This window comes from Lepisma saccharinum, chromosome 16 (assembly GCF_977018435.1).
Source record: "Lepisma saccharinum chromosome 16, izLepSacc3.1, whole genome shotgun sequence".
Classification (NCBI taxonomy): Eukaryota; Metazoa; Arthropoda; class Insecta; order Zygentoma; family Lepismatidae; genus Lepisma; species Lepisma saccharinum.
Window position 1 is genome coordinate 56,189,344 of NC_139244.1, and position 22,443 is coordinate 56,211,786.

At 38.0% G+C, this 22,443-nt stretch overlaps 1 protein-coding gene across 1 annotated transcript in view; it reads right to left on the reverse strand.

The window, feature by feature from the left end:
• Nucleotides 1-2,534: 2,534 nt before the first annotated feature.
• Nucleotides 2,535-22,443, reverse strand: part of tefu (Serine/threonine-protein kinase tefu) — a 186,823-nt gene continuing 166,914 nt past the window's right edge. The window contains exons 22-25 of the mRNA XM_083138215.1: nucleotides 21,711-21,835; nucleotides 16,086-16,241; nucleotides 7,187-12,278; nucleotides 2,535-4,031 (exon numbers count right to left, since the gene is read on the reverse strand). Of these exons, the coding sequence (XP_082994341.1) occupies nucleotides 3,850-4,031; nucleotides 7,187-12,278; nucleotides 16,086-16,241; nucleotides 21,711-21,835 (5,555 nt within the window). The 3' untranslated portion in view covers nucleotides 2,535-3,849. The remainder of the gene's footprint in view (nucleotides 4,032-7,186; nucleotides 12,279-16,085; nucleotides 16,242-21,710; nucleotides 21,836-22,443) is intronic.

The window sequence follows — 22,443 nt, forward strand, 5'->3', positions numbered from 1 at the left end:
TGCCTCAATCTCACAGTATGTCACATGACGATCTTGCAGTATTAGGTTTTGCACAGCATCAATGTTTTCTTGAACAACAACTGATTTTGGACGACCTTCGCGAATCTCGTCGGTGGGCAAATGGCGGCCACGATTAAATTCGTTATACCAGCATTTCACAGTGGCAAAGGATGGGGCTTCATCGCCAAATGTGGAAGTAAGTTGATCGATGCACTCTTGTCTTGATAATCCACGCCGAAAATCATAAAAAATCATCGCACGAAAATGTTCACGAGTTAATTCCTTTTTATTGTTGTCGCGCAATTTCCAAGGCAACATAAACAACACAAATGAAGCTATTGACAAAACATTTGAAGTACGTTATGGTCAATAATGCCAGATGATTCCGTGCAAACGTCAAATCGCACCTAACTTCAATCAGTGTTGCCAAGGCTCAAAATATAAATAGTGGCCCTCGTGTGTGTGTGTGTATATATATATATTTTCCTTTTTTTTTATTACAACAATGTGTATGAATGGCCAATATCAATTACAGTGGAACCTCGATTTTATGTTTTTTCAGGGAACCAAGCTGAAAATGCAGGAAAATGTTATAATATTTTGCTACCTAGGTATGTTGGGACCATCAAGATTGAATGTACAGGATGAGGCAAAAGTGCATCACTACCCTTTTAATTTGAAAATGACTTGATGGAGGGCGATTAATGGGGGCACACCAGATGGGGCTAGTGTGTATCATGGTGGCCATCTTGGAATTACATCCAGATTTTCACATGGGAAGGGGGTCACGTAGCATATCATTTTACGTGTGCATTTTCTCAGAAATAAGAATATGCAGTTATTTTTGCCCTAACTTTATTTGGTGAGGACATTTTCACAGTTGAAGTTCACATTTGGCGTAATGTAATGGGTTGGTATTTATTTGTTCCAGGTGATCTAACCCTCCAAGAACGGATCGAAATTGTTCTTATAAGTGGGGAGTGTAGTGCCAGGGTCATTGCAGAAAATTTCAATGGCTGGCATCCAGAGAGAGACATCTCACATACCACAGTGTTGCGTGTAATGCAGAAGTTTAAGGAGATGGGATCCGTTTGCGACAGAGAACGTAATGGATGGCGGAGAACAGCTACTGACGAAGAAACAGCAATGGCAATTGTGGCATCCTTGGTCAAGAGCCCGAAATGCAGTACCCGGCATTTGGCTGATGGTGTCAGGAGTCAGTCAGAGATCCATACTCCATGTGTTGCATTAACAAGTGGCATCCCTACAAAATTCAAATGCAGCAGTTCTTAACTGAGGATGACCCAGGAAGATGGTTACAGTTTGCAGATTGGGCTTAGCTTGTTGCAATGAGGATTCCCAGTTCCCGAAAAGTGTTCTGTTTAGCGATGAGGCCATATTCTTCGTGAACGGTGAGGTAAATAAGCAGAATCATCGTTATTGGTCAGATACCAACCCATCGTGGACAGATCCTCATAAGAAAGTCTGTGCGGCAAAGGTAATGGTGTGGTGTGGGATATGGAACACCCGAATTGTGGGACCTGTCTTCATCCATGGCAACCTGAATGGGGAGAGAGATCTGAATATTCTCCAGGAATATATGTTCCCTTCACTGATGAACACAGATGGCAAATTACCAGGCTCCGCACTACGCGTTATGTGTCAGGCAGTAGTTGGATGAACAGCTCCCGGGTCACTGGATTGGTCGAAGAGGGCCCACTGAGTGGCCACCCCGTTCTCCCAACCTTACAACCCTGGACTTTTATTTTTGGGGTGATCTTAAAGCCATAGTTCATCAAGAGAAAATCAATGATCTCAGACATCTCCAGCACCAGATCCAACAAGCACGTGACTCTGTCGACCCTGCAGTGATATTGCGTGTCCATGAGGACTGGCTGGAACGTCTTACGTTGTGTGTAGCACAGAATGGGCAACACATAGAGCACATCTTGTAGGATGCCAAATGTGAACTTCAACTGTGAAAATATCCTCACCAAATAAAGTCGGGGGGAAAATAACTGCATATTCTTATTTCTGAGAAAATGCACATGTAAAATGATATGCTACATGACTCCCTTCCCATTTGAAAATCTGGATGTAATTCCAAGATGGCGGCTTTCAAGATGGCCACCATGATACACACTAGCCCCATCTGGTGTGCCCCCACCCCAATTAGCCATATCTGAAATTTCATCGCCCTCCGTAAAGTTGTTTTCAAATTAAAAAGGGTGGTGACGGGCATTTGCCTCACCCTATATAATGCAGTAAAATGTAAAATCCGGGAATGTAAAATCGAGGTTCCACTGTAACCTGTCCTATCCTTAATTCACATCTCTAGATGTGATGATGAGGATAAATGAAGAACTGATGGTGGATCAAACAAGAAACATGTTCACCGTGTGTAGGACTTAAACCTTCGGAACATCTGGCTTAATATTTATGTACATAAATATACAATAAAACTAGAATTGGAAAAACATAAAATGGATATATTTTGAATCAAGATTAAAAATCATTTATTTACGAAAGCACACATATATACAGTTTTATAGTGTAAATTTATAAAACAGAACAGGTCTTGATTCATAGAATATACAACACAACATTGTATCTTTAGTAATAATTATCAGCAGAACAGATAACACTAATATATAATCCACATTTCATATTTCAACAGTTATACTGTTTGCCAATACAATTATTCCCTTTAAAATATAAAGAAAATATGCACATTTCTTTCTCGTCCTTTTTCCTTTTGAAAATTGCTAAACAATAAAAATGAAACGTAAAAGTATGGCAAATGTGCATGGAACAGAGCACTTAATATACTTATAATACAGATTTACACAAAGGGTGTGATACACTTTATACTTATTGATGATAGCCTTCAAATATCTGGAGTTTCATCATCAAAACGTTGGCCTGCAGGTTTACATCACATTGTCTTTTAAGAAATTTGCAAACAGCACATTAAGTAACTGACACAATTCAAATATTTAAATGCGAAACACGTAATAAACAGGAGAAAGAAAAAAAAACAAAAGGCTGCATATTGTAGTATTTACAACAATACACTTCACATAATACTGATGATAGTATTCATTTTACAAATAAAATTATGATTTCATTAAACTTGACACAGATTTTATAGAAAATATATGATTCAAAGAGTACAAGAAATTCAACAATTCCTTTTAGTACAAGTGATGACAATGGTCTGTATTAAAAAAAATAGCATTTCATATCAAAATCAAGAAAACATTGGCAACATGTAAATATAAAGTTTAATGCAGAATGTTTGATGTCTCACATACATGTGAAGTAGGAATGCATTTATTTATAATAGCTATTTTGTGTGTGTTAAAAGTATGTATTTAAAAATTTTACATGAAAAATGGAAATTCTACTACTACTACTTTTAATAATGATGTTTTACGTTGCATTTGTGGGCTATGTTAACATTAGTTTATTAACAGTGTCTTCTTTACAATGGTGATGTGTGTGAAAAAATACAAGAACTATTTGTGATTGTTATTATAGGGAAGCAATTATTTCAGGATCTAAGGTTTATAACAGACTACTGTACACTCTCAGTCTAATATCTTGGTACAATTTCATCTTATATCATCGTCCTATGATTCCTTTAAAAAATTATGTAACTAAATGTTGGGCAATGTGCTTTATATTCTGCCTGTAAATACTACTACAGCACTTTATTTTTTGCTGGACACTAAGATTAAATATTGCTGTATGACTGTGACTTACACTAAATTATGGGTGCTGTAATGAAATCATTCCAACTGAAGGTACAATTTGTAGCAGGAACACAAAATTCCATGCTTCGACATTTTACAGATAGGGTTGCCACCCTGGGTACAGTCTGCTGAGGTTTCCAAGGTCTCGCGCCTGCTGAATCAGCATGTTTACTTGACCCGACACACTGGTTGTGGTTCCTTCTTCTGTTCCCTGCAACTTTTGCTTTAGTCTAATAAGGACTCGTTCAGCCATTTTGTTCACTTCCGTTTGGGATGCTAAAAGAGAACAAAGCTGGCTATTTACTAGGGGTTGACCTGAACAACCTGAAAGGTTAATTTACTTCTTCAAATAATGTATGTAATCAAGAGACTGCAACAGGTTTTGCCTTAGAAAAAGAAACTGTATTCTGACATCTACTTTACAAAAACAGAGTACATGAATATTATATTTATGCTCATAAAAATAACAAATTAGGAATTACTTAACACTTATTTTTACTTGTTCTAAAGTACACTTTTTAATGTATTATGCATAATTTAAATCTATCACATTTGGATTTGGGACTGATTGTAGAACTATTAATTTTTGTAACTTTTTTAAAAATTATAATGATGAAAATAATATTGTACCTTTGACACTTCACATGATAGCATCCTAGGAATACAGAAGATAATCATCTCACCAATTTTTAATGATTACAATGAAAGTCTTTTAAAGGAATAATAATATAATACATGCAGCATACAGCAGAATCTACACCAGCCCCGCATTGTTAAGGCGGTTCTGAAGGAACTTGTTGTTGTGAATGTCAAATTTGGGAAAATACGTGTAATATGTTTTATTGAGATTGAGAACGTTAAGTGTATAATGACAGGAAAATGTGATTCCAATTAATTTGCAAGTCTGCAGATTCTAGGTCTTTCTCTTCGCCTTGTCAGACAGAACGAAACTGCCGTTTGTGACAAAAAAAAAAAAAAACAACTTCTTACATCATGTGCTGGCAACATTTTAAATAAACACCACACCAAACAAATAAACAGCACGATACAAGGCACCTTTTAAAAAGTCTGGACATATTTTTAAAGTGTATTTTATCGTACTGTTTATTAATCTTGTGTGGTGTTTAACTAACAAAAACTACTGCTGTTAAAGACTTATCAAAATACACACTATGCTGGAAAACAATACATTTTCTTGTTTTCTACCATTATCTAGTTTGTTTGCCACAAAAATACCAATTACAGGAATTTTATTGTGTGTTTCAATGATTCCTTAACAACGGTAATTCATTTCTCATACAAATATATAATAAATCCATGAAACTTTAGTGAAAAAAGTTACTTTTTTGATTTTGGCAACCCACACCATTCACAAAAGGCTGTTGATTCAGTGACTGAATGGTTGGAGCTTGTGCATATGTACTGATAAAATTTATGTTGTCTCCGAAAATGATATTGTGAGCACCAGAAATTAACAGTTTAATGGCAGAACACATTTTCCTGAACAATTACAGACAGACAGGCATGTATGCAGCAGCCGGAGTACTCCTCAACAAATCGGCAGTCTGACCGGAATGATGACTGCTCGCCATGAAAAAGACAGACTCCCGTCATAAATTTCGGCTGTGTCAAGGAAGAAGTTATGTTGTTAAAATAGCCCCCTCCCTTCGGGACCTTCTTTTTTAAAGGTCACATGAAAAAAAAAAAGGGTTGGGGTTGGAATTGAGATTCTGCTTTCTGGGAACCTGCCTCACCAAAGGTGAGGAAAGAGCAAGTTGGAAGGGTATAAGAACTGCCTTCCAGAGACCTTGTGATTATTTCAATGAATTCACATTCTGGGATGCACCCAGTAATGTCTTTCTATTTCAATTGTAATTGAATTTATGTCGAAGATGCAACAAACAAAAACATGGAACCTTTTATTCCAGGCAGAAGCCATCAGTCATCTCAGACTTTGTCCATAACTTCTTGCACTCCCACCAAGGTAAACCTCCGTGCAAGATTTGTGCTGGTGTTGCCGCAGATAATGATTCCGACAAGCACTCTTACAGTGAGTCGCTAAAATTGATACCAAAAGGTTTTTGCAAAGTTTATATTTGTGTAAGAAGTGAATTTCAACGATGTTTGTGCTATGAATTTAAATGGTAATTTACTCATGCATGTACAATGTGGGTTCCAACCTGAGGTCATTTTTTTAGATGAATTCAATGCAAAGAAAACTGGGGAGTTGGGGTGCAGGCATGCAATGGTCCTGGCCCCATGCCTCCAAGAGGGGTGAAAAGGACATTGAGTTAGTCTAAAGATGTGTCACGAATATTAACTACACGGAAAAATTGACAAGACGATTTACAAAATAATTCTTGCAATTAGTGCACAAATCACCTTTTTTTATCAGTAATAATTGAAGTTTCACTTACATTGGTGAGCTGAGGTGTGAACTTAAAAAATGCTGTTTCCTACATATCTCCTTTGTCACGATGAGTTCATCACACATCATGAAGGAAGTCCACAAATACCGAAAAGCAGAATCATTATTATTAATGTACGAGTAAAAGTGAAACTCTACACATGTGTTACAAACTGCCAGGGGTATCAGATGATGTCCAGCATGCACAGGACACAAGTTCAGATACAAAGAACAAGCACACTAGCTCATCAAAGGCACAAACTGATTGCAGAAAATCACTCACATCAAGGCATGATGCAGAGCCTGCAGATAAACACATTGGACAAGGTAACTTTGACATCAGAATGCATGGGCATGTGTTACAAGTGAGATGGAGAGAGAAACTGTTTTTTAGTATTTTGTGGACTTCCTTCATATCGTGTGATGAACTCAACTTAACAAAAGAAGGCGTGACCATGAAACACTGTTTTCCTACATCTCAGCTTGACAATGTAAATGAAACTTTGATTATTACTCGTAGACATTACAAAATATTAAAAAATATCTTAACCCTAGCTTACCCAGGGAAGTGGATAGTGGTTGTTTCAGGACCACCACCTCTATTTTTTGGATTTTTTTATAAAGAATTGAAAATAAAACACATTGTTTCCAATATTTCTGTATTACTTTTGTTCATAAAAACATAAATGTAATGTAAATTGGAGGCAAAATGCACTTGGTGGGCCAACGAGCACCATCTTCAAATTCATGTCATTGATAGTGTACAATTGGCTGGTAATGATGGTAATTTTTGTAATTATTATAATTAATAAATAAATGCACATATATAATCAACAAAGGAAGCAATGATTCAATAACAAGATGGTTTCTTGAATTTTAGTGATAAAAAAAGTGTGGGCCTACCTCCCCCCTCTCCTGTAAGTAAGTTTCTCATATGGCACAGGTAAGCTAGGGTTAAAAGATAATTCCTTAAGAAATGAAGAGAAACAATTCAAGTTACACTGCTATAAATAAGGACACTCACCCTCGTTGCCATCAGGTATATCCATATCAACTTCTGACTGGCGGCTGCCCTGGATATTGTATGCCTTGCTAGGCGTTATTGTCCATGCATATAAGGGATCATACAGTAACACCTCTAGAATAGTGAGAATGGCTTCTTGATTTTGCCTTAGGACTTCCATTGTCTTCTCGCAACATCTGCGGAAAACCCCTTCTACTCCTGCGATGCCCATGCCATCCTCCACGTCTCTCGACAACCTGAACGGAACGGTCTCTGGCGTTGGAAGGATCTTTCCTTGTTCGAAAGCGATTCCCAGGTCAATGTGGATGAATTCAGCAGTGGTCTCATCTACAAGGATGTTTTGCACGTGTCTGTCACCTAGCCCGAGGATGTAGCCTATCATGGAGGATGTTGCCACGCTACGGATAAAGGCTAGCCTTCGCTCAAACCATACACTTGGAGTTGGGAACTTCTCCATGAAAAAATAGCGGAACACTGGGTGATAATGCTTGCATATGTCCTTGAACACCTTCAGTTTTTCCTCGTTTGTTTTTGTTATCGCATCTGCCATTTTCTTTCTGCACTCTGCAGCAGTGTAGTCTTGTGGGTAGTACTTTTTGTGTGCCCCAGATCTATAATCTGGCCCTATCAAAATGTTGGCAAAAGGTTGAGTATTATCACACCATTCGATTATCCCACTCCTTTGTGACAACGGCACAACTTTGTATGTCCGTATCAGCAACTTTCTCTTCTGTGTGTCTCTGTTGTTTTTCAAGAGCTGATTCAACATCGTGAACACCTGTTGCATGACTGCATCTTGTCGTGGATCATCTTTACCCTTCAGCAGCTGCGTTCGTTTGATTCCATCCGTCCCTAGGCATCGAATTTTCTTCGGTGCATTCAGGCCACCAACAAGTTCATACGTTTCATCAAATTTTGCAATACCTACAATGTTTGGGTATTTGCCATCACTTGCAACAGGGCACGACAATGTCGGTACCAACACTGCATCAAAATTATTTACATGCTTCAATGGCTGGTCTCGAGAAATAGGAACTTTACCAGCTGCTTTCTTCACTTCCAAGTTTGCAAGCTTTATGTAAGCCTCCGACAATGTTTCCATTTGCAGTATTATCCGTTCTATTGAGCTGTTATTTTTCAACTGATGTATCATCTGTTGGGCAGCAAGCACACGAGGTTCCGCAACTTTTGGATTCTTGCCTGCAGTTTTAATATAATCGGTATCCTTGTACGAATTTGCCAAGGCCAAAATAACAGGTAGCACATGATGAGGATGCTCAATGGCGCATCTCTCAAGGGTTGAGTTCAAGATCTTCGTGAAGTGCTCCGTTCTGTTTGTCAACCGTCCAGCTAGCTGGGGCAGCAGTTGGACAAATTTGTAGCTTGGAACTCTACCAAGCTCATCACTAAGTAAAGACAACACTTTATTGTTCAAGGAGTTTTCAAACCAGAGAGAGGTAAGCCTGAAAATTTTATGATTGTGAATCTCCCCGTGTTGCAAGCTTTTAATGTAATACTTAACAGCTAACTGCAAGTAGCGATCTTTTTCCTTCTCTGTGTTCGATATCTCACTTTCATCCAGTGGTATCTGTCTTTCGAGAATTTTCGTTGTTCTCATTTCATCCACGTTGGATGGTTTCTGTCTTTTCAGCCTCATCAAGTTGTCCTTTGCTTTCATCAAGCACTCTTGCTTGCTCTCAAACAGCACAGACCTCATGTACTTCTCGATCTGCTGGCATTCTGCATCAGCAAAGCTCGCCAGCGAGTGGTAGATCTCGTGATACTGGCTGATGTTTTGAGCCAGCCCTGCTTCCTGCAAAACACTTACAGCTTTCATATAATACTTGTCGATTATTGTTTGAGAATTTTCAGACTTTGTTTCCACCATCCAATTGCCATACAATTTCAGAGTATTTGCGTACGTGACTGCCATCTCCGGAGAATGACCAAATGCCGTGGAAAGGTTGTTGATGAGATTTCGCAAAAGATATCTCCCTACGTCCTTATCACCCTTCGCCCAAGCCAGATGTGCCTCTTCTAATTTGTAGTTCCAGCTTTGTTCTGATGTTAGTTGAATCTGATTCAACTGAGCAAGGCATTGGTCTGCAACATGATACCAGCCTTCTACTCTTGCCAAAGCAGCCTGCTTCATCTGAACCTGGGCAAGGGCTAACATTATTTCATGCTGGCCAATATCGGAACAAATTTCCAAATTGTTTTTCAATATCGTGATCCTCTGAGCAAATATGGGTTCTAGGTATTCAAAATCATTTCGATTCAGCTTATCCTGCTGTTCCCACTTGGACAAGATTATTGCTACATTTGAAGGGTCTTTAGAAGTGATCAGGTGTACATTATCTTCAACTTCTTGCAAAATCTGCAGCTGCGACAATGGCTTGTAAATATTTTTACAACTTTCCAAGCTTGCATTTGAAAGAAACTCTAAGACACAATTTCTTGCATTCTTGACAGCGGATGCAGCACTATATGCATCCTCATCACGTAAAGACTTAAGTGCAGAGTACAGAAATTTCTGATAGTCTAAATAATCCAAAGCAGAGACAGCAAATTTATCTCTTGAAGATATGTTACGACTTTCAATATCAAATTCGCTCGCAACTTCTGGAGCTGTCAACATGTCCCACTTGCCAAGTCTCCACGCACATTCATACTGATATGGCTCAATTTTGTTGTTGAGTTCATTGTCAGACTTCTTAAAACTCTCTAGATACCCATTTAGAGAATGATAGAGCCCATTCTTGCTTAGAGCAAGGAGAAGATCTGAATGTGGACCATCCGGCTGAACACATAATTCTATATCACGTGAAAGGAGAACTTTCCCCCACTTTCCAGTATGCTCGTAGTGCTGAACACGAGTATCACGATTCAGTAAATGTGAGGAACCACATCCGTACACACCGTCAGGATCTCCTATCTTTACGTATGCCTCCCTAAGAATGTTCTGCACTGCCTTTCCGTCATCTGATGCATTGTCGAATAAATAATCAATTGCTGAGAAACTTTGGCCTATTGTTGTATCACATGCGCTACTGCGTCTATTTTTATCTTGACACCACAGTTCGGCGTACATAATGGATGTAAAATATGCTGAGCAAAATTGTGCTGCCTGAGAAATATGCAGGTAATTGAGCTGCAATGCAGCTGCTTGATTGTCAATCACTGCTTGAGACTTATTCTCTTGGAAGACTGCACTCTTCTGCAACCGAAGGAAATGGACAACGTCTAACATGACTTTGACAGATGTTTTGTTGAAAACTACTTGTTTCGGTGACTGAGAGGAAAGAGATGACTGCATATTCGCTTGCCCTTTGTCTGTGTTTGTAGTCTTATCAAAATGGTCCCTGAAAAATTCCTGAAGTCTTTCAGATAGAATCAAACTACAACCATCACTTGCGGAGCACAAAATTAAATGCAGCACCAAAGGAAGAATCTTCTCAGAAAATTCAACTTTCACTTTGCAAACAGGAACTAAGTGAGGCAGAAAGCAAGCTTCCCTTGAAAAAGTTTCCAGTAAAGTGGTAACGAGCTCAATAATCCACTCAGTGTGACTTTTTACTTCCTCGGGACACCATAAATGAGAAGAATTCACTGCTGCACAAAAGTGTTCTTCGTTAATGGACATATCTGATGGTTGCTTTGGCTTTTTCCGTGGTAAAAACGGAGTGATGCAGTCTAACATTTCACTTGGTGCTGACTCGTCAACAGCGACAAAATGACCCTGTTTTGTGTTTAATACCCTGCACAAAGCTTCACTTGATGCTTCTATAACATCTATATTTTCATCCCCCAAGTAACTTACTAACAACTTTATCACTGTATAAGTAAACAATAATAGCGGATTCTCATGGACTGTTGGATTGTTAATTTCAGGTAGACATTCATTTTCAGGTTTCAAAACCAATGTAGTCATATCGGCAGGACCCAGCTCACCAAGGCAACTTGCAGCCCCTTGACTTATCCTGGGGTCTGGGATGGAAGCCAGTTCAACCAGCATACAGATGAGTTGGTGTAGAATACTTCTTGCACAGTCCTCAGAAAAACCTCTCATGCAGTGCAGCGTAGAATACAGATGTACAAGTTCATCCTTCCGTTGTGAAAGCTGGCTTTTAAGGTGATGTAATCCTTCTGCCCGGCATCCAAGGTTCGAATTGCCAGCGGTAAGGAAATGCTTGATTTCATCTTCTAAAGAAAAATGCTTGCTGTCATATTTCAAACTTTCATGAATTTGCCTGACATCATCAAACAGTGGTTCCTGGGGGAAGGGATCCAACAGCTTGATTGCATCAGCCAACAACACTCGATTCTCAACAATGAAGAACTTCAGTAATTTCAGGGCTTCCATACCAATGGCACTGTCTATTTTTGCTATCGGGACTAGAATGCTTACAATCAGCAATAGACACTTTCCGACGTCTTCCGAATGGCACGAAATGCATCTTTCACACATCCTGTACATGATTTTACATGCTGCAATCGCTACCGATGGTTCATTCTGGTACGTTTTTTTAATCAGATAGATCAAGGAATGACACACTTGTCTTACAATGCACGCTGACATCTTTCCGAGACTGTTTCCAAATTCTGATTTCAGGACGTCAACAAATAATCCATATTTCTGTACAGACTTCAGTTTATCCTCCATGGTTGGCGAACAATGAATATCCAAGGACAACTGCAGCAGAATCTTTTGAATATGCCCTGGAAATTCAGCTGCTAAGAACGACACCAGAGGCCTGCTTGGATCCGGTGAACTTTGCTGCAAGTATTTTAAGCCCCTGATTATAACTTTGGAGTTGAAATATGGTAAATTTGGATCCGGTAACATTTCTCTCAATCTGTACAGTTGCAAGAATTCATCTGGGTCTGAAAGGAGCCGGATCATGTTGATTATCACACCATCTAAATGCTGAGAGAGCAGCTCGTTGTCCCTTTCAGGCGAAAGGATTTCCACCAGTCTTTCGTGCAGTTTTGAGGCATCAGCAACTTGTTTCCGAGTAATGTCCTGAGAAGGATCCTTTGGGTCAGATCCAAAGCATGGCAGCAAGTGAGATATGACAAATGGGTAGCATTCCTGAAAAAGACCAAGATACAATTACAAATTACAGTACATAATGAGAAGTTGAAATTCTACCTAATTAGCAAGGACTATGATTCTTCATAATTATAACAACATGCAGATCTGCAGAGATGGTTATGTGAATCATGCCAAGGCTCTTTACTTCAGCAACTTGCCAACCAAGGCAGTCCAATACCTATTGAAACATATACATATTCAGCAACATAATGGAAAAATATGCAGTACAGTCCAGATGTGGTTGCTAGCACCAGCTGTGACACTGCTGAAAACACACTCTGTGTTCAGGCCTTACTGCGTCAATGAACCCATTGTCAAAAAGTTAATACATTAATGAAGAATATTCACACGTAATCCATGTTGGGATTAAGTTTATACCTTGTGCCAACACGATATATTTTAAATAGTGAATTAATCATACCACTATTAGGAGGTAGTAGTTTTTCTTGTATGTACGCATTGCTTGTATTATAGAATTATTTTCCTGTAGTTTACGGTTATTACAAGCTTAAGAAAACAGTTTTTCTTTGTGACGTTTCAGGAGAACACACGCTCCTTTCATCAGACATTTTGATTAAAGATCAAATGTCAAATTTAGTCAAAATGAAAAAAAATGTCTGATGAAAGAAGCGTGTGTTCTCCTGAAACGTCACAAAGAAAAACTGTTTTCTTATGCTTGTAATAACCGTAAACTACAGGAAAATAACACTATTAGGAGGGATAAATGAAAGACAATGCCCCAAAATTCATAATTAATCAATACATAGCAGCATTATGACACTTTGATTCCGGTCTGTGAGAAGCACTTGTATGAGGCATTTATTTAACACCACCTACACAACGTTCTGTGATGGAATTTCTCACTGTCAAAGGCATTAGTGCTTGCAGTACATTTATGACAATTACTGCATTGGTGCAAGAAGGTAATATATAACACATACTATGTGCCAATAATTACGTATGGAGCAGATACTTGGACAATGACAGAGAGAGAGACAAAAGAAAGATGCAGGCAGTGGAGATGAATTTTTTAAGGAGTATATTGAGGAAGACTAGAAGGGATAGAATAAGGAATGACGAGATCCGACAGACAGTGGGTGTGGTGAAGCTTCAGGACAGGATAGATCAGCACAGATGAGATGGTTGGACACATGAAGAGGATGGATGCAGAAAGACTACCAGGAAGAGCTTACCATGCACAAGGAGTGGGAATATGGCCAAGGGGGAGACCAAGATGTCGGTGGAAAGAGCAGCTAGCGGAGAGTGTTAGGAGAAGAGGACAAGATTGGAACACCGTGGAAAGAGAGGAGTGGTGGAATACCAGGAAAAAATGGAGAGGCTTGAGGAAATGGCAAAGGATGATGATGATGATGACTGCATTGGTGTGAGTACTGTTCGTCATTAGGCGCCAAAACATTCAAAGAATGCAATCCAGGAATGGCAGATATGTGCAATGAGAAACATAGCTGTTATCCTAATGCCTCCATTTAAGGAGCTATAGCTACGTACCCTCCATGCTACTGTTTTTCACTCACTGAAATGAGAGTAAGATCTGAGACGAACTCAACCTTCCAGCAACGTTTTTCACTTCAGACTAAAAAATAAGCAGAATATAGTTCCGCTGAGACTATTCCAACATGCCTGTCTATTTTCTACAAAATAGTTACTTAATCTGTAATTCAAGGGTTAAGGCATAAGTCATGGCAACTACATTTTCTCGCATGAATGCAGGACCAGAACAAAAATTCGAAATATACAAATGGAAGAGTAAAATTGAAGGAAAAAAAACCATTAAAAAAAGTTTAATTTCACATGCACGTATTAGTCACAAGGCTACATTGTCAGTACAAAAAACAAAACAAAAGAGGTGCAAACAAAGCACCTCAAAATAGTGCCCCAGAGCGTACACAACACACTGTCAACAATGTGGGAGACAGGTTCAGACAGAGGAAATTGCCATCACCGTGAAACATGAGATGTTCAGATTCACACCTGATGAGACAGATCGGATTGTATTCGACGCCTCCCACATGTGCTCTATTAACCATAATACACTGCATTTAATGTACTACATAGAGAATGCTAAGCTGAAGGAATTTTAGATATATTGAGAGTTACAGACAATGTGTCAAAAAGAATCTTTAACATGAAGGCTGTAGTTATTCAATTGTGTATGTGTTTGGTAATGCAGCAACAATTACAAATTCCCTCGGACTTCAAAAGATGCTGCAACTGGTGTTGTTTAAACAACCCCTACACACAAACTGCAACACTTGGCACTCAACAAAAATATTTCAGCAAATCAGGATGTACTCAGGTGCTGAAAAGTTGTGTGTGTTCCAAGACTGGAAATGATGATCTTTATGAAGATAAGAATATAGCACACAAGCATCCTGAATATGGCTTTTATATGGAATAAAACAAAATAGGGGAGGGGATGAGAAAACTCAAAATGCAGGTAAATGTAAAATCTGGTAAAAAAAAAAAAAAAAAAAAAAAAAACCGGGGTGCCAATGTAATAGTAATTAAAAGTCATACTTGCAAACAGTTTATTCACTATGGAAAGAAGTACACACTTCCATTTTATATTTAAAAATGTTTTAAAGCTGTTACAACTTTAAAAAAAAAGGCCTGAGGCATCACGACAAGTCTGCCCCACATTTTTTAAATGTTCAGATGTTTGTAACACTGCTGATTTTTCCAAGTATCTGTGATGTATACAGATCGGTGATTTGTGCAAAACAGGCACAGGAAAACATGTGCCCTGTTCACTTGCAGATTAATAAAAAAAAAAAAAACACCCTACCGCAAGGTTAACGTGTCTCAGAGTATAGAGATATAAATGATTAATTGAAGACCTATAACATGGTAGTGCTACCAACTATTGTTGAGGTATTACATTTCCAGTGGTGTGCCACAAAGTTTGTAAGCGAGGGTTAGGTCTTCTGGTTTTAATAGTCAGTCCTATCTAAGCATCCTGATGCTACCGTCAGGTTATCCTTGCTTCGAACTTCTTAACCTTCGATCTTTGCAGGAAGAGAAAACAGTTTCGGTGGCTCAGTGGTTAGCGATTCAGATTGAAATAAACTAGCTTCTTTGAGACCCTGCGATATTTTCCCATCTTCTTCTACATTTCATCTTTTTTGGGGGTCACCTGGTCCCTAATACCTTCCTTCCCCCCCTAGGCATGCTTCATCCCTCATAGAAGGGGAGAGGAAACCTCATCTTTGTTGTTCATCTGAATGAATTAATTAATGTAAAGTAACCGGGACTTGACCTACAGTTTAAAGTAGAATGTAAAGCACTATGTGACTCCACCGGGCATCGAACCAGAGACTCCTTGATTAGAAAGTAGATGATGTTAACCATTACACCCTTGTTCATCTGAAGAAGCCTGAATTAGTTGAAATATTGTGAGAAAAAAGAAGTGTTAAGTGCCAGAAACACAAAAAAGACACATCAAGTGTATGACTCATTCCTTATATAAAATGATTAGAATAGATTGTCAGAATAATTCAAGAATAGTTGAATTTCTTAAATACAGTGGACTCTCTCTAATTCGAATTTGGATAATTAAAATTTGTCGGTAATTTGAACAGAAGTTTATTCCCCTTGAAATCATCTTCAAAATGACGTGACATTTTTATTAATTTGAACATTTCTTGCATCCCCTGAGAGATAGAATTAAAAAGAATCCACTGTATTAAAAAAATATTGGAACAGAAAGACAATAAAGCCAGTGCTTGAGCTGTAAAATTTGTTATCCACTTTTCCAAGTAGAAAAAGCCTCAATGAGCTGCCTACCTCTATCAAGTCCTTCAAGGATTTACCAAGCTTCTGACACACAAGATCAAGGGCCTCATTGTCTCCTTTTTCTAACAGTAATGGTACAACAATATTCTTATATTTTCCATAGAATTCTGTCTCTGATGTACAATTGAAGACACTAAAAGGAAACTCCTGAAAAATGATAAAATATGGCATTATATTGCAGGAAAAAATAACATAACATTGTATTTCAGTTATTTAGCACATCTTTTTGGTCACTTCTGGCTTATCGTGATGATGGAGGATGGGTGATGCTTACATGAAATTAATGATGGACACTCGCAAAGAATATCATACAAGATTAAAAGCAGACTTCTTAATGTGCTCAGTCAATTATACGGCAACACATGCATATCAATGAAAAAAAAAACAACTTTATAGATATAAACTATTTATAGATATATCGGATTGGTAAAATTACTGGTAATTTAACTGATAAATCAATATACCTACATCAGACTATAAAGTATTAATTAATCTGTTTATATTATTATGTACAGGAAACTTAATTATATGTAAATATATATATATAAATAACATATTGTGGCTGGGTGCATATTACTCACTATATAATATAAACAATACTAAAAATTATATAAAATTAGTTAAAAAAACTACTTACGTAAGTGAGTATGCAATTATTGAAGAACGACGTTCCAGGGTATAACTGCCCCCTTCATCAGATTTACAATTCTTTCTAAGCACTAAAACATAATGCTGTGTTGTAAAGTGTAATATGAGGATTAGGTAGAGGGTTGGGTTAAAAACACTTAAAAACTGTCCCTGACATATTTCAATTTACAAAACCTCACTATTTAAAAGACCCATTAAATCCGAAAACATCTGTATCCATTAAGATCCCTTAGAATCGGAGATTGAAGTTGTTTCACCAGTGTCAGCTGTGCAATCATGCATGTTTTTACTCTTTTTTCAGAGTTACCCTTTCTAAGGGATCTTAATGGATACAGGTGTTTAATGGGTCTTTTAAATTGGAATATGTCAGGGACAGTTTTTAAGTGTTTTTAACTAAACCCTCTACCTAATCCTCACATTACACTTTACAACGCTTAGAAAGAATTGTGAACCTGATGAAGGGGTCAGTTGTACCCTGAAATGTTGTTCTTCAACAATTGCATACTCACTTACATAAGTAGCTTTTTAAACTAATTTTATACTATTTTAGTATTGTTTATATTTTTTAAATATATATATATGTATGTATGTATGTATAAAATAAAAATATATAAATAACTTACGTGAGTGAGTAGGAATGTTTCAGAACGACGTTTCGGAAGTGTGTACTACTTCCTTAATGAGCGAACATAGGATTATAAAAAGGGAAGTAATTAGGAAAGAGGAGAATAAATTAAACAGGAACGTTTATGAAGCTGCATTTATATGCACAGGAAAAAGGAAAAAGCTTAACAGAGATGATGGTAATCTGGAGGAAGGGTGGATCGCTTTTCTTAAAAAGTGGGTTAAAGCAGTAAATACCGACACTAAAATGGGTTTTCATGTCACTCCCGAGGTTGTGAAGGCCGTCGACAAAGAGAGGGAGTTCACCTTGGAATGGTGACGTATACGATCGTAAGAGGGGAACCCTGGAGGGGAAATTTCACCTTCCACATAGGATAGGACTTTAACAGGTCTTCGATTTTTATTTGTTTTAGTTGTGGTTTTTGTTTTTAACATGGGGAATTTTTAACCAGCGAAGACTTCCATCGGAGTTTTTATGCTGTCACTGTAAGTTTTTTACCTTTTCTATCCTCAACCTGAATCCTCAACTTACGATTTAACAACGCGGTACCATGTTTGGCACCCAAAGTTTTTTAATTTATTACCTGATGAAGGAAGTAGTACAGACTTCCGAAACGTCGTTCTGAAACATTCCTACTCACTCATGTAAGTTATTTATAAATTTTTATTTGAAGTGATAGTGAGTAAAATGCACCATTGTAATATATTCGATATATATGTATGAAGCTGATATCAGTTATATTTTGTATTATCTTTGCACATGCATCATGGCATGTAAACTCAAAAAATTGTTTTAATTTTCCCTGTATATTAGGTTTCGGCTCATATTTTAGTTACTTTTACATATTATTTCCATATTTCAAAACTTTTCTCAACATATACTCCATATTTGCACAATAACTACATGTTCCTGGGTGACGGAAAGAGTTGAGTGATTTTTTTGTGAATAGCTGACAAAGTTGGAAGTGACGTTAAACAAACGAAAGTTTAAAACCTTCTTTATACCCTCCAATTCATTAATCACAAGTTTTCTGTCATGCACAACAATGTTTATTTCCTCCAATTTTACACCTCCTAATTGTTTGTTTTTGCTATTGTAAAACACTTGAAATTCCTGTTTATTTACAATTGTTGTCAACAATAGTGAATGAGGGCTCACGCATCAGCTCCTGGTTGTTACAATCGTTATTTTGGCAATGTTACCTCTGCAGACATTGGGAATTTGAAATACCCTCCCATTACTTCTTGCGGTATTGAACGCGGTTTTAGTCAATATAAATCCATCTTAAAAGATGACAGAAGGAAATTCATGTTGATACGCTTTGTTAATTTTGGCAATATGTAATATTTTATTTGTTTTCTGTTAATTTCACAGAAATCTGTTTGATTTATTTCTTGGTGTAATATTGTGGTTTTTGTTATCAAATTTATAGTTTCTGGGCTTATGTGTAATTAAAAGTGGCATCGGAAGCGGAAGTCATTTCCAGTTTATAAACATTTGTAGAACTGTCCAATATTTTATTGATTCCGTTGCCAGGACAACAGTGCGTAAAAAGGCGAAAAGTAAGTTGAGTTGCGTGAGATGATGTTAATTTTGTGAAAAACACCGTTATAAAGGACAAGCCGCAGCTTGAATGAAATGTGATTGTATTTGTGAATATCGTTGTTATTTTGCAGTGATTGTTTAAAGGTAAAATGTGTTATTAAGCTTGTAAAATGTCAAGAAGCTATTTCATTTTCTAATCATACGTCCCGAGAATGCTCAGTGTAGCATTAAGGAGAATCTTATAACTCCTCCGCACAGGGAGATTGGGTACCTACCGTGATGTAGTGAGCCAGTGGCGAACACCAAAAGGAACATCACAATGTTCAAACACTTACAACAAAATTTTGTCATTTATTGTTTTAGAAACAGAAAATGAAAACACATTTTACGTTGTTTTACAATTAATCTCAATGTAAGCGTACTGTATTTTATGTAACTCATACAGGAATAGGGTCAGAAAAGGTGCCAGAAGGGCGGATAAATACAAATGATGAAGGAGACAGTAAACACTTACCACACGAAGAGAAATAATTATTACTTCTTCGTGTGGTAAGTGTTTACTGTCTCCATAATTTGTTTGTATATATATATATATATATAAAAATCAAAGAAGGTAAAAGGAAACACTCACCGGACAGTAGAAAAATTCAAAATTTTCGCTAACTTTGTAGCATCATCGTTGTAAGGAGAAAGAGACGGAACCGGAAGTTGGGGGCCTGCAGAGTTGCCAGGTCTCCATCGAAGAAGAAGCGGTGCGTAGAACGAAAAAACACTGTTTTGTCACCAGGCTCGTCGTAAACTGTGAGTGTGTAGGATGAGTTGGGAGGGAGGGCGGGAGGGATGGGATGGCTTGGGAACCAGCCAACACCTCTGTTCGCAAAAGATGGGAGGGGGCCTATATATCGGCCATGAGTGCAACCACTCCACCTGGCCTGAACAAGGCCACCCAGCAATGCCCATCCCTCACCCACCGTCCCTCCCAAGCCATCCCATCCCTCCCGCCCTCCCTCCCAACTCATCCTACACACTCACAGTTTACGATGAGCCTGGTGACAAAACAGTGTTTTTTCGTTCTACGCACCACTTCTTCTTTGATGGGGACCTCTGCAGGGCCCCAACTTCCGGTTCACTCTCTTTCTCCTCACACCAATGATGCTACGAAGTTAGCGAAAAAATTGTGAATTTTTCTACTGTCCGGTGAGTGTTTCCTTTTACCTTCTTTGATTTATATATATATATATAAACGGCAATCTGAAGAATACCAGTGGTTCACCCCACACCTTCCCCAGAAGAATAAAGTAGCAAACCCCAATTGGGGATTTGAGGATGAAGATTTTGTTTAAGGATTAAAGGTGCCTGTCTTCAGCTAAAATCTATTTTAAACATGCTAAAATCAGAATTTTTCTTTCCAAATGGTATCCTCTGCACTGCTTATAGCTAAGGATGCAAATTTATGGTAAATAAAAAACTGAGGAGAGTGGCAAACAAATGTTAGATTGGCAGTCTATACCTGGGGTGATAAATTTTCTTTTGACTCACTCTTTTGAATGGTGAGAGGAAGCACCATGCATAATAAAGCTTAAAATTAAGTTTTGTAATCAGCACCTGGTCCTCCTCCGTAGTCGAGCGGGTTAAGGCGTTCATTCGTCTTGAGATCGTTTGCTGCGGGACGGTGTAGGTTCGAATCCGGCTCTGGTCGGAATTTATTCGGCCTACGTATAGGGCCGGTGGCAACCCACCATCGTGAGGAAATTGGGGAGCTCCGAATGAGTGAGCGTAATCCAGTCGAGACGACCTACTATAACGGCTGGGGATACGTCGGGCCGACCCCCCGACTATTCCACTACCGGTTGAAGATCTCCACACTTAGAGGTGACGAAGGAAAGGGTGGGAGGGAGACCGGCAGTCGGTAGGTATGCCCAGGCCCTTAATGGGCTGTTGCGCAAAGGATTATTATTATTATTAATCAGCACCTGCATATACCCTATTGAATTTTTTGAAGAAAAAGTCAAACAATGAATCTATTCAGAAAATGGTGAACTTGCATTTAGTTATATTTCAGATTCAAGGGGCACATGACACATATCTCTTGGGAAACAACACTTCAGAAATAAATGCAACTGAAGTGACATGACAAGTTGGCCTCATAGGCTGTTACCGAAAGGGCATGTGCATGTGTTGCTTGGATTGAACCATTTTCTCAATATGGTGCATCCTGTCACCTTGTTCTGTTCATGTGTGGAAATGAAGGTTTTGCTTTATACTGAAGCGACCCTTGTCGTTTGAGGATTTCACCAATCGAACTCAGGCCTATACAGCCTACAATACCACAATTGTGAAACACTGTTGTTGATTGGCTTAATCTCAAGTAACATGTGTCCTGTGTCTTGTGTCACTTGTCGCCTCAGTGTGTTGTTCGCATGGTGAATACTTATAGATAGGGATCTTGATGTTTTTCACAAATGTGAACAACCGAGAAATAAATTGCTGCAAAAAAGTGTTTATGTATGTGCAGTGACATGTTCTGAACACATTTTCATTCATTCAAAATCATGAAATACTGAAAGTTTGGCACAAAATGCAAATTGTATTTTTTGTGAATATCAACACATTTTGTGCTTTTAAAATTAAAAATACCACAAAAATCTACCACACTGTACCACATTTTGGCATGTCTTCTTGCAAAAGGAAACTATTGTGCACGTGATATGAAATAATTCCAACAGCTAGATAATAGAAATGTCGCTGACAATAACACATGTAAATTCCTAAACTTTTAATACAATATATTTACTTACATGAATCTTGAATTCCAGTTGATGCCAACGAGACAAAAAGTATCCAAGGTTTGAGCTCATTAATCTGCTGACATCTAGTTCTTTTGATGACTTCGTAATGACATCCAGGACTTTCTTCACCAGAACTGGAAGAATGGAAATACAAAATATAGTTGCCAGCACATTATACAGTTCCTAAATAAAATTCTCCATACTGATGCATGTTTTCTTAAACAAATCACAAAATACATTAATTAATAAATATACAGGGTAAGATAAGATAATCATGATTGCAGTAAGGTTTATTCAAATTGTATGCAACACAGATAACACAATTCGTGAAATACTCAGCTTTTAAAAATATTTTTTCTGACATTCTGCATGTGTCAATCACTCATGGCTGAAAATTCACAACTTCCATAACAGACACGACAATTCAAGTTGTGCAAGTGATTCAAACAACCCATGATGAAGATTCATGAACAGACATTAAGAAATGCATTTGGGTGGTTCCGATTTAGTGAAGGAAAACAAGTGCAGAGCATACGGCATACAAACAAATCTGTGTTGAGCATTCAACAGTTATTTCTAGAGCTGCGATGATACCACTTTGAAACAATGCTGATACTCTGTAGTGGTAACGTTGTGGCCTTGTAATCAAGGGGTCGCAGGTTTGATACCTGGTGGAGGCACATTGCAGTGGATCTGATTCCACAGTCCTAATTAGCCTATCTGTGCATAAAGTAGACTTTAA